The 13915-nt window shown below is 37.3% G+C and overlaps 1 protein-coding gene across 1 annotated transcript; it reads right to left on the bottom strand.

The window, feature by feature from the left end:
* Window positions 1-11397: 11397 nt before the first annotated feature.
* On the bottom strand, window positions 11398-12336 carry LOC122221223 (olfactory receptor 4F3/4F16/4F29-like). The gene has a single exon (XM_042940535.1). The coding sequence runs from the start codon at window positions 12334-12336 to the stop codon at window positions 11398-11400; it is 939 nt and encodes a 312-aa protein (XP_042796469.1).
* Between the last annotated feature and the right edge of the window lie 1579 nt (window positions 12337-13915).

Here is a 13915-nt window from a genome sequence, read left to right as displayed (position 1 = left end):
CTAGTATCCAAAACCTATAAAGAACCTATCAAACTCAACACCCAAGAAAACAATCCAGTTTAGAAATGGACAGAAGACATGAATAGACTTCTCCAAAGAAGACATGCAAATGGCTAACACGCACATTCAAAGATGCTCAACATCACTTATCATCCCAAAAATACAAATCAAAACCACAATGAGATATCAGCTCATACCAGTCAGAATGGCTAAAATTAACAACTCAAGAAACATATGTTGGTGAGGATATGGAGAAAGGGAGCTCTTTTGCACTGCTGGTGGGAATGCAAACTGGTGCAGCCACTCTGGAAAATGGTATGGAGATTCCTCAAAAAGTTAAAAATAGAACTACCCTACGACCCATGTGTAGGGTATTCCCTACACATGTGTATGTGTATGTGTATTCCATTGTGTGTGTGTGTATGCGTGTATGTGTATATGTATATGTATACATGTATATGTGTGTATGTATATATATATATATATACACATATGTATATGTGTGTATGTATATATATGTATATATACATACACACATACACACACGATGGAATATTAGCCATCAAAAAGAATGAAATCTTGTCATTTGCAATGACATGGATGGAGCTATAGCTATGCTAAGCAAAGTAAGTCAGAGAAAGAGAATACCATATGATTTCACTCATATGTATAATTTAAGAAACAAAACAGGTGAATTTATGGGGAAGGAAAAAAAGAGGGAAGCAAACCATAAGAGACTCTTAACTATAGAGAATAAACTGAGGGTTGATGGAAAGAGGTGTGTGGGGGGTGGGCTAAATTGGTGATGGGTATTAAGGAGGGCACTTGTTACATACAACTAAGTGTTGTATGTAAGTGATGAATCACTGAATTCTCCTGAAACCCAATATTAGACTATATGTTAACTAACAATAATGTAAATAAAAATCTGGCAAAATAAAAAATAAAGTAGGAATAAGATATGCAGATGTCCTATAAATAGTTAGCTAGTTCTTTATTATGTGTGAGATGTGGAGAGATGAAGAAGGTTTATAATAACAGCACTAGGGATGCACTCAAATGGTTGTGGAGCTGGGATGAGGAAAATCATTAATGGTTTAATCTCTCATAGGTTAGCTCCTTAAAAAGAAACATCAATGAAGCAGAAAATCCCTTCTAGTTATATTGTTTATCTTTACACCAAAAGTATGCAGAGAGTCAGTGATGTGGCCATTGATAAACCATCATTATATAGAGCACTCTGTATCAGTTACCTATTACTGTACAACAAAGTAGCTTAAAGCAACAACATTTTCCTTGCTCCTGAGTCTGCAGTTAAGGCTGAGCTCAGCTGGGCAGGTCTTCCATTGGTCTCACCTGGGTTTTCTCATGAGGCATCAGTTATCTGGCAACTTGACTGGGACTGGAGATTTTAAATGGCCTCATTCTCATGTCCAGGGCCTTAAGTTGTCTATTTGCTGGGCCTGCCTCTCCAGGAGGTCTTCTATCATTAGGTAGTCTTGTCCAAGCTTCCTTACAGGGTAGTAGGAATGCTACAGGACAATAACACAGAAGGTGCAAACTATGCTTCAGTTCTGGAATTCATTGAGTATCATCTTTACCACATTCCGTTGGTCAAGGAGGGGCATGAGACCAGGCCAGATTTCAGGTGGGGAAATCGATTCTACCTCTCGACAAGAAGAGGTGCAAAACATTGTAACCATGTTTCTCAAACAATTGGAGACTCCATAACTACTTATTCTGAGTTGTGTCTATTGGCTAAGTATTTCTTAGGTAGAAATACCCTTACTATAAAGACGCGATATATGTCCTCTAGGTTCCTATGGTGTTGTCGCTCCAAATTTTACTAACTCAAAGGAGTTAACTCATCAACTGTCTTCCGTTCCTGTATTTGTCTTCGATTTAACAGATTTGTAGTTATTAATTTACATTTTCTTAATGAATTTATATTGATACTATATATGAGACTAAGTAAGTTAAAGCACATGACCTTCCACATTCTTCTGTGTGCAGGACAGACCACCTCCTAATTGTCAAAGAATATTCAGAATCACTGAAGCAGAGATAGAGCCACTTTACTTGATTTAAAAGGAGCCTAGAGGTCCTGTGGGAAAGTAATTTCTCACCATCAACACATACAGAACTGCCTAATAAGTGTGAGGTGTCCAAAGGAGGGCAATCTCATACATCTGAGAGAAAATCATTATGAAAGCAAAAGACATCTGGCAGAGTAGGTGAGACTAAGCAAGTAAGTCCTGGTGTTAGAGCAGGGAGTATAATTCTAGATGCAAAATGAGGTTATGCATGACTCCCTTCCAACACAGCCTCTCCACCTTTTCCCCCCGCCCCTATCCCCCATATCCCTGCATGTTCCTGGGCTCTCTGGAAATGAGAGGGCTGTGATACAAAGAAAAGACCTGTGACAGTAGAACCCAGATCTCTTCTGTGGGAAGTCCCTTCCCACAGAAGAGACTGTGAGGAAAAGTATAAAGCAAGCCAAAGGCTGGCAGTCCACAGCAGACCTCAGAGGTTCAGACAGTGGTATGTGGGCAACTAGCAACCAGCAGTTTGGGAGAGGTGGGCAATGACTCAAACAGAAACCTGTGTGCCAGAGTGGCCCCTGTCCTTGAAGCAGAAGAATGGCTGTAGCATGGCCAACAGAACAAAGAGTCCATACTTATATGGGAATCTAACCACCAAGTACTTTAGAGAGAATACTTAGGGAGGAGAACCCAGGAAAAGATTTAATTTCTGCTTCTGAAGCATGTCAGAGAAATGAGACTTGGAATGTTGTGGTAAATGTGACATGTTTGTGCTTGGCGGGTCCTGCAGCTGGTGTTTTGATTGTCTCATTTTTACTTTTTTAACTTGATTGTGTGCCTGCTTATCAAATAGTGTGTGCAGACCTTTATTAAAATGTTGGATACCTAGATAAATATTTTACTTAAACCAAACATTGTCTCTTTACCAACCAAAAGATATGTAAGGACCAGGTTTACAAAATGAATGAACCTCTTCCCCTTCACCTAGAGATAGTCTCTACAATAAATAGTGTTGGGAAAACTGGATATCCATGTGCAAAAGAATGAAATTGGGCCCTTAGCTTACACCATATACAAAATCAACCCAGAATGGATTAAGGACTTTAAATATAAGACCTGAAATTTTAAACTCCTCCAAAAAACATAGAGAAAAACTCCTTGACGTTGATCTGGGCAATGATTTTTTTTTTATTTGACACCAAAAGCACAGCAACAAAAGGAGAAGTAAATAAGTGCGACTGAATCAAACTAAAAAGCTTCTGCACAGCAAGAGCAACAATCAATACAATGAAAAGGTAAGCTACAGAATGAGAAAAATATTTATAAATTATACATATGATAAGGGGTTAATATCCAAAATATATAAAGAACTCATACAACAGCATGGCAAAATAATAATCTGATTAAAATGGGCAAAGGCCTTTAATAGATATTTCTCCAAAGATATTGAAATGGCCAACAGGTATATGAAAAGATGTTCAAAATCACTAACCATCCAAGAAATGCAAATTAACACCACAATGAGATGTCACTTCATTCCTACTAGAAAGACTATATTTTTTTACCTTTCATTTATACACACACACACACACACACACACACACACACACACACACACACGCATAAAACTTATTGTCAAGTTTGCTAACATACAGTGTATATACAGCGTGCTCTTGGTTTTGGGGGTAGATTCCTGTGATTCATCATCCCAACAAGTGCCCTCCTAAATGCCTATCACCGATTTCCCCCTTCACTGCCATCAACCCTCACTTTGTGCTCTGTATTTAAGAGTCTCATGGGTTTGCCTCCTCTCTGTTAGTAACTACTTTTTCCCCTTCCTTTCCCCCATGGTCTTCTGTTAAGTTTCTCAACTTCCACATATGAGTGAAACCATATGATAACTGTCTTTTTCTGACTTATTTCACTTAGCATAATATCCTCCAGTTCCATCCACGTCGTTGCAAATGGCAGGATTTCATTCTTTCTCATTGCCAAGTAGTATTCCATTGCATATATAAACCACATCTTTATCCATCGTCAGTTGATGGACATTTGGGCTCTTTCCATAATTTGGCTATTGTTGAAAGCACGGCTATAAACACTGGGGTGCATGTGCCCCTATGAGTCAGCATTCCTGTATCCTTTGGATAAGTTCCTAGAAGTGCTATTGCTGAGTTTAGGGTAGTTCTGTTTTTAATTTTTTGAGGAACCTCCTCACTGTTTTCCAGAGTGGCTGCACCAGTTTGCATTCCCACCAACAGTGCAAGAGGGTTCCTGTTTCTCCACATCCTCACCAACATGTTGTTTCCTGAGTTGTTAATTTTAGCCACTCTGGTGTGAGGTGTTGTCTCAATGGGGTTTTGATTTGTATTTCCCTGATGATGAGTGATGATGTCTTTTCATGTATCTGTTGGCCATCTGGATGTCTTCTTTGGAAAAATGTCTATTCATGTCTTCTTCCCATTTCTTCACTGGATTATTTGTTTTCGGGTGCTGACTTCAGTAAGTTCTTTATAGGTTTTAGATACTACCCCTTTATCCAATATATCATTTGCAAATATCTTCTCCCATTCCATCGGTTGCTTTTTAGTTTTATTGATTGTTTCCTTTGCAGTGCAGGAGATTTTTATCTTGATTAAGTCCTAATAGTTCATTTTTGCTTTTATCTCCCTTGCCTTCAGAGACATGTCTTCTCCTTCTTTGAAGGAAGAAATTGCTGTGGCTAAAGTCAAAGAGGTTGTTGCCTGTTTTCTCCTCTAGGGTTTTGATGGTTTCCTGTCTCACATTTAGGTCTTTAATCCATTTTGAGTTTATTTTTGTGTATGGTGTAAGACAGTGGTCCAGGTTCATTCTTCTGCATGTTGCTGTCCAGTTCTCCCAGGACCATTTGCTAAAGAGATTGTCTTTTTTCCATTGGATACTCACTCCTGCTTTGTCAAAGATTAGTTGGCCATACATTTGTGAGTCCAATTCTGGTTTCTGTATTCTATTCATTGGTCTCTGTGTCTGTTCTTGTGCCAGTATCATATTGTCTTGATGATTACAGCCTTGTAGTAGAGGCTAAAGTCCGGGATGGTGATGCCTCCCACTTTGGTTTTATTTTTCAACATAACTTTAGCTATTTGGGATCTTTTGTGGTTCTACACAAATTTTAGGATTGTTTGTTCTAGTTTTAAGAAGAATGTCAGTGCAATTTTTATTGGGATTGCATTGAATGTGTACATTTCTTTAGGTAGTATTGACACTTTAACAATATTTGTTCTTCCGATCCATGATCATGGAATGTTTTTCCATTTCTTTGTATCTTCTTCAATTTCCTTCATAAGTTTTCTATAGTTTTCAGCATACAGATCTTTTATATCTATGGTTAGGTTTATTCCTAGGTATTTTATGGTTCTTGGCACAATTGCAAATGGGATCAATTTCTTTATTTCTCTTTCTGTTGCTTCATTATTGGTGTATAGAAATGCAACTGGTTTCTGTACATTGATTCTGTATTCTGTGACTTTGCTGAATTTATGTATCAGTTCTAGCAGCTTTTTTGGTGGAGTCTTTTGGGTTTTCCATGTAGACTATCATGTCATCTGTGAAAAGTGAAAGTTTCACTTCTTCTTTGCCAATTTGGATGTCATTTATTTTCATTTTGTTGTCCGATTGCTGAGGCTAGGACTTCCAACGCTATGTTAAACAACAGTGGTGAGAGTGGACATCCCTGTCGTGTTCCTGATCTCAGGGGGAAAGCTCTCAGTTTTTCTCCATTGAGGATGATATTAGCTGTGGGCTTTTCATATATGGCTTTTATGACGTTTAGGTATGTTCTTTCTATCCCGACTTTCTTGAGGGTTTTTATTAAGAAAGGATGCTGTATTTTGTCAAATGCTTTTTCTGCATCGATTCACAGGATCATATCCTTTCTTATCCTTTCGTCTATTAATATGATGTATCGTATTGATTGATTTGCAAATATTGAGCCAGTCCTACAGCCCAGGAATTAATCCCACTTGATTGTGGTGAATAATTCTTTTGGTATATTGTTGAATTCAATTTGCTAGGTCCTTGTTGAGAATTTTTATATCCATGTTCATCAGGGTCATTGGCCTGTAATTCTCCTTTTTTGTCTCTGCCTGGTTTGGGAATCAAGGTAATGCTGGCTTCATAGAATGAGTCTGGAAGCTCTCCTTCTGTTTCTATTTTTTGGAATAGCTTGAGAAGGAATAGCTAAAGAGTTAAAGGATTAACTCTGCTTTAAATGTCTGGTAGAATTCCCCTGGGAAGCCATCTGTCCCAGGACTCTTATTTCTTGGCAGATTGTTAATAACGGATTCAATTTCTTCACTGGTTATGGGTCTTTTCAAATTTTCTATTTCTTGTCATTTGAATTTTGGTAGTGTGTGGGGATGTCTAGGTATTTGTCCATTTCCTCCAGGTTGTCCAGTTTGTTGGCATATAATTTTTCATAGTATTTTCTGATAATTGTTTGTGTTTCTGTGGTGTTAGCTGTGGTATGTCCTCTTTCATTCGTGATTTTATCTATTTGGATCCTTTCTCTTTTCTTTTTGAGAAGTCTGGCTAGGTTTTATCAATTTTGTTTATTTTTTTCAAAAACCAGCTCTTAGTTTCATTGATCTGTTCTACTGTTTTTTTGGATTCTATGTTGTTTATTCCTGCTCTAATCTTTATTATTTCTCTGCTTCTGCTGGCCTTGGGGTTTCTTTGCTGTTCTGCTTCTAGTTCCCTTAAGTGTGCTGTTAGATTTTGTATTTGGGACTTTTCTTGTTTCTTGAGATAGGCCTGGATTACAATGTATTTTCCTCTTAGGACTGCCTTTGCTGCATCCCAAAGGGTTTGGACTGTCATGTTTTCATTTTCATTTGCTTCCATATATTTTTTAATTTCTTCTTAAATTGCCTGGTTGACCCATTCATTCTTTAGTGGAATGTTCTTTAAACTCCATGCATTCAGAGGCTTTCTAAATTTTTTCTTGTGGTTGATTTCAAGTTTGATATCATTGTGATCAGAAAATATGCATGGTATAATCTCAATTCTTTTATATTTATTGAGGGTTTTGTGACCCAGTATGTGATCTATCTTGGAGAATGTTCCAGGTGCACTCAAAAAGAATGTGTATTCTGCTGCTTTTGGATGCAAAGTTCTGAATATATCTGTCAAGTCAATCTAATCAAGTATATCATTCAAGGCCATTGTTTCTTTATTGATTTTTCCCCCAAATGATCTGTCCATTGATGTAAGTGGAGTAATTAAGTCCCCTGCAATTACAGTATTCCTATCAATAAGATTGCTCATATTTGTGATCAATTGATTTACATATTTTGGTTCTTTCAAGTTGGGAGCAGAAACATTTACAATTGTTAACTCTTCTTGATGGATAGACCCTGTAATTATGATATAATGCTCTTCTTCATCTCTCGTTACAGCCTTTAGTTTAAAATCTAGTTTGTCTGATGTAAGTATGGCTACTCCAGCTTTCTTTTGACTTTGGTAGAATGACTATTATCAAAAAGTCAAAGCAAGTGTTGGTAAGGATGGGGAAAGAAAGGGAGCACTTGTACAGTGTTGGTAAGAATGTAACACAGTATAATCACTAGGAAAATAGTATGGAGGTCCCTCAAAAAAAATAAAAAATAGAACTACCATGTGATCCAGCAAATCCAACTCCTGAATATATATCCAAATGAAATGAAAATCACTATCTCAAAAAGTTACTGCACTCCCATGTCCATTACAGCACTATTAACAATAGACAAGATATGGAAGCAACCTAAGTTCATTGACACATGTGTGGATAAATACACACACACACACACACACACACACACACACACACACACACAATGTATTATTATTCAGCCTTTAAAGAGAAATAAATCCTGCCATTTATGATAACACAGATGAACCTGGTGGGGGAGGTGCATTATGCTAAGTGAATTAAACCAGACATAGAAAGACAAATACTTTGCAATTTCATTTATATACAGAGTCTAAAAAAGTAAATAATAGAGTACCAGAGAATAGGATGGTTGTTACTAAGGGCTGGGATGTAAGATAAAGGGGAGATGTTAGTGAAAGAGTACAAGCTTTCAGTTACTAGATGAATAAGTTCTATAGACTTATGTACAGCATGATGACTACAGTTAATAATAATGTATATTTGGGGGCGCCTGGGTGGCTCAGTCAGTTAAGCGACTGACTTCAGCTCAGGTTATCATCTCACAGTTCATGAGTTTAAGCCCTGCATCAGGCTCTGTGCTGACAGCTCAGAGCCTAGGCTTCAGATTCTGTGTCTCCCTCTCTTTCTGACCATAGCCTGTTTGTGCTCTCTCTCTCAAAAACAAATAAATATTTAAAAAAATTTACCTAATAATAATGTATATTTTACATAAGAATAATGTAAGAGAGTAGATTTCCAGTGTTCTCACATAAAAAGGAGAGGGTTAACTAGGTGAAGTGATGAATATGTTAATTGATTGAGGTAATCATTTCACATTACATACATATTGTACAACCTAATATGTACACTTTTATTTGTCATCATACCTTAATACAGTTGGGAAAAAGAAAAAAAGAAATCCCTGTCTGCTAACTGTTAAAATATAAACAGCTTTTATTTTGATACCTACTAATGTGATGCAGAAACCACCTCAAACAACCTTATACTACTTTCTTTCATATTAACTAAGAAGAGGAAGTTTTATGTGTGCCCGAAAGAGCTTTACTTGAAGCCTGGTGTTCAAGTTTTTTTCTTTATGTCCTTGTTCAGGTATATAAGGAGCCTAATGCTATAGAATCAGTAAGCAGTTTACCATGTTAAGGTCATTTTCAGCTTTCAATCAAATAGTTGTTAAAATTGGCTCATCCTCTGCCTGGACTACTGCAAACTGTCTGTTTCTATTAGGCTGAAGGAACCCCAAGAGGTGTCCACTCAGGCTTCAGTAAGAATACTGAAATAACATGACTCTATCATGGCCTAACTATCTCCAAGGAGTAGATGGTGCAATGCCCTCCACTCATGCAGAATTTCGTTTGAATACAAGGGAGTTATAAAGTCATTTTATCGTATAAATTACCTCTGAGTTTCAGCCCCTTTGTGTTTTTTTTAAGTTTATTTATTTTGAGAGAGAGAGAGAGAGAGATAACCCACATAAGTGAACAGGGAAGGGGCAGAGAGAGAGGGAGAGAGAGAATCCCAAGTAGCTATGCACTGTCAGTGCAGAGGCCAATGCAGGGCTCAAACCCACAAAATGTGAGATCATGACCTGAGCTGAAGTCAGACGCTTAACCAACTGGGTCATCCAGGTGCCCCCAGTCCCTTTGATATCCATCTAGTAAATAGGTGGATATTTTAATGACAGATTTAAATGACAGAACACAATTGCATTGTATTTTACTGAATTGATGCATGTTTTGTATTTGTTATTTTGTGTTATTAAGTAGAGAGAGAAAAGATATGTTCAGATTTTAGAAGGACAGATAAGAGAGACCCACCAACTTTGAAGTGTGGTGATTAAGAGCAGGGATACTAGAGCAGAAGCTGTGTGGATTTGCAACCAAGCTTCGCCACTTACCACCTCTGTGTCTCTGGGCTAGTTAGTGTATCTTTCTGTGCCTCAGGTACATCTCCTATAAATAAGAATAATCATATTACCTACCTGATTGCTGAGAGAATTAAATGAATTGGTATATGTTAACAACCTCAGATAGTACCTGCCACATAAATGTTCAATAAATGTTGGTAAAGGTAGAGGTGGTGACAGGTGGACAAAAACAATGAATGGGCTTTAAAAAGCTAGTAAGAAAGGTGTTGGATGAGAAGGAGCTATGGCAGTCTCTACCAGGCTTGTAAATGACACAGTTAAGGGCAAGCAAAGTGATAATAAATCTGTACTGAATTTTATTTGGAGTGAATGCACATCTAAGTTTCCATTTGTCAAATAGAAAGGCATGTGATATTATGTGATCCTTTGATCACATAATATTTATAAGGCTGATATTCCAAGGAGCACCCTAAGAGGTCACCAGGAGAAAGAGAAGTATACACAAAGTTTATCAAGAGGAAGAGGAAAAAGGAACAGTTATACACAAACAACAACCATCACCCAAAGGCTAATTTTGCTAAAGAGAAATATCTCTCACTTGGTTAAGCTAATGTCTTAGCCCGTAATTGTCCTGATAAATATATATTTTAGAAATGAATGAACAATTTTAAATAAGTCCAAAATAACATCAGAAGAAAAGTGAATATAGAAGAATGAAATAACTTCCTAAATGAAGTCTGAAGCCTGAATACAATACTGTATGTTAAGTAACTGGAATTAAAATAACTTTTTTAAAAATAGGTAAACTGAGAAAAAAAAGAAGTCTGAAATCTGTTAGTGGCTTAAGAAGATAGATTCATCATGAAGATCTACCAAAAATTGCTAAATAACTGGGATATGAGTACACATGTGGCATTTTTAAAGAATCTTTAAAGTAAGTAGGCATTAATACAACTTTATCATAGTTTATGTTCATTATCTTGATCTTGGTAATAACTTCACAGTATATATGTATATCAAATTACCATATTGTGTACTTTAAATATATGCAATTCTATTTGAAGATTTCAGTTATTCCTCAATAAAGTTAGGAAGGGAACTGTGGAGATCTGATTCTCACCTTAGATCTATCACTTAACAAAAGTTGGAACAAATTATCTCAAATTCCAGTTCCAAAATTTCATAATTCCATACATAATCAACAGCTCTAGGTAACCAAAGGAATGGGGTAATAGGAAGCAGATACCTTAGAGGAAAAAAAATCAAACCAATTGGTATTATGGCAGTTTGGTAGACAGTTTGAGGAAAGGACATTAACCAGTTCAAAGCAAGGAAAGTATCACAGTGAAAAGGAATAACATGTTAATTTCCAACACTAAATCATTGAACACATTCTCTGTTTGGCACCTTTTGAGGGATAAAACTGTTGGAAGTGGTGGATTAAGGTGATATCTTGGGTTTGAGGCATTTTCCGCAGTAATTAAAGAATGAATAGGAAGAATTTCTTACTTTATCCCCTCCCCCCCCACAATATAAATCAAGATAAAAATGCTTACTACACAGTTTTCATAAATATTAAATAATTACTATAAAGCATCCAGCACAGGAGGGCCTGAAACACAGAAGTGCCAATGTTAGCTCCCTTTATCATAATTAATTTGGGCTGGTGATACACAGAGACATGGTAAATGCTTAAATGTAACCTAGTACATAAAGTTAATAGAGATCTAAAACTTCAATTACTCTATTTTTTTCTGTTGTCATTGAGTGTGTAGGTAAAATTTTTTTAATCTTTAGAGTACTTAGGACATCCTCCTGTAACTCACAAGCTGATGACAGAGTTTCTTCATTGCTGCCTTCATCTCCTTGTTCCTGAATGTGTAGATGACTGGATTCAGAAAAGGTGTGAGAACTGCATCAAAGATGGCAAGAAATTTGTCCAAGTGTGATGAGGGGAAGGGCCAGGTGTAGAAGAAGATTAATGGCCCAAAGAATAAAACCACCACAGTGACATGAGCTGACAAAGTAGAGAGGGCCTTGGATAACCCACCTGAAGAGTGTTTCCAAACTGTGACCAGAATGATGATGTAAGAAATAATCAGTATAAAGAAAGAACCCACAGAGATGAGTCCACTATTGGCTGTGACCATGAACTCCAGCCTATTGGTCTCTGTGCAGGCAAGTTTAATGAGCTGAGGAAGGTCACAATAAAAGCTGTCCAATACATTAGGACCACAGAAAGGCAAGTCTACAACAAAAGCCAATTGGGCCACTGAGTGGATGAGGCCAAGGACCCAGGCTGCAGCCAAAATCAAAATGCACATTCGTGGGCTCATAATGGTCAGGTAGTGGAGAGGCTTACATATAGCAACATATCTGTCAAAGGCCATGGCAATGAGCAGCACCATTTCTGTTCCCCCAATAGCATGAATAAAGAAGATCTGAGATATACAACCCCCAAAAGAGATGGCTTTGCGTTTTCTGAAGAGGTCATAAATCATTTTGGGGGCTGCAATAGAGCAAACCCCCACATCAAGAAAGGAGAGATTGGCCAGCAGGAAGTACATGGGAGAGTGCAAGTTAGGGTCAGTACTCACAGAGAACACAATGAGGAGATTTCCCATTAGGCTTGCCATGTAGAACACAGAGGAAAATAAGAAAAGAAGAAGCTGGATCTCCCATGAATTAGAGAGTCCCAGGAACACAAACTCATATACCACAGATTGGTTGGCTCCATCCATTGCCTCTGCAAACAGAGGTGACACTAATTTTACCTGGAAAAAAAAGTAAATAGAAAATAAACTTTGTGGGGAGTCACTGACTGCATGAATTTCATATCGTAAAGAAAAAACATTGCCTTTTTTTACACAGCCAAAACACGTCTAATGTAACCCCTTAAACTATAGTTGCATAAAATAGGTAGTAACTCATTGCTACAAAGCACGGCTTCTAACTCCCTAGTCTCCTTAACTTCCCTAGGTTTTGGTAAGAGAAGATTAAGCAAAATCTTCTGCTAAATCCTAAGGGTCATGAGTGGCAGGCCAGGAATGCCTAGAATAACATGAAAGAAGAAGGAAGAAATGGAAGCTAGCTCATTGATTTCTCCCTCAGTGTGTTACTCCTGCCCATGGAGTCCCCCAAAATTCAGGCAACTTCTGATGATCTTCATGTTCCTCACCCCTTTGATTACCTTCCATATGCAATGCTATCAGTCTCATTACTACTCTCTTATGTTTGGCCTCATGCTATTGCATTTTACCAAATCATGTTCACCTTTTCCTCTCCAAGAGAAAAGATCATGTAGAAAACCTAAAGGTATCCAGCTGTTGTTGCACAGCTCATGGAGTGGAAGTGATCACAGGGTTTGAGCTGTAAGACCATATGATAAAGTAAGGACAAGCCAAGAGATGTCTTTCCTGCAGAATCTAAACATGGTTGAAGTAATACAATGTAGCAAAAAAAAAATGCTATGTGATTGGTATTTGTAGATCACTGTCCATTCCATATTCACTTTTCATGGTTCATGGAAGGGCAAAAAGAACACAGCGCTTGGAATCAGAACTGTGATTAGATCCTAGCCCTAAACTACAGGAACTTAAATTTTTTCTCGCATCCCTTCTACAACTTGACTCACTTCTTGAACTCAGTTTCACCATCTGTAAAATAAAGGGGCTGAGGTGAGTGATGGTAAGTAATTTTTTCAAGTCTAACATTTCTATGAGTTTATAATACAGTGCCTCCTCAGTACGTAATGAAGCTCACCATAATGATGGTATTCTTTGCATTGGACTACTACCATATTCACCACCTATTTCCTCGTCTACAGTTGGTTATGTCCCATATCCCATAGAAATCCCTCTCCTCATATCTCCCTCTTCTCTAATTCCTTTTGCACTACTTACATGACTCAATTAGCATATTATTGTTAAGTTTGCTATATGATTTATTTTGCCGTTTCTCATAATCATCTGTAATCAATCAACAAACATTTACTAGATGCCTGCTAAGCACAATGCATTGTTACAGGACACTGTGGACCTACTGAAATGTTAAAATACCCACTACCCCTTAATGCTTTTACATTTCAGCACATATACAAAAATATAAACAATATTTAAAGACATACTATATTTAAAAAATGTCTAATAAGTAGTATGATCATAAAATTTGTGAAGCAAAGAAGATACCCAGAGTGCCAGAGTGATCAGGGCTTTCTTCAGAAAGAAACCAAGACCTCTGTTGCATTTTAAGATGTGGATATAATTTATTTGAATATGCAACTTCATAGATGAGCTTAAAGAATTTTTGTAATACCTAATA

Source organism: Panthera leo, chromosome B3 (assembly GCF_018350215.1).
Source record: "Panthera leo isolate Ple1 chromosome B3, P.leo_Ple1_pat1.1, whole genome shotgun sequence".
Lineage (NCBI taxonomy): Eukaryota > Metazoa > Chordata > Mammalia > Carnivora > Felidae > Panthera > Panthera leo.
Note: the sequence above shows the minus strand (reverse complement) of the source record. Positions and strands in the feature narration are given on the sequence as shown.

Excerpts from the sequence above, each read along its gene's own strand:
- LOC122221223 (XM_042940535.1), bottom strand. The coding sequence starts at position 12,336 with ATGGATGGAGCCAACCAATCTGTGGTATATGAGTTTGTGTTCCTGGGA.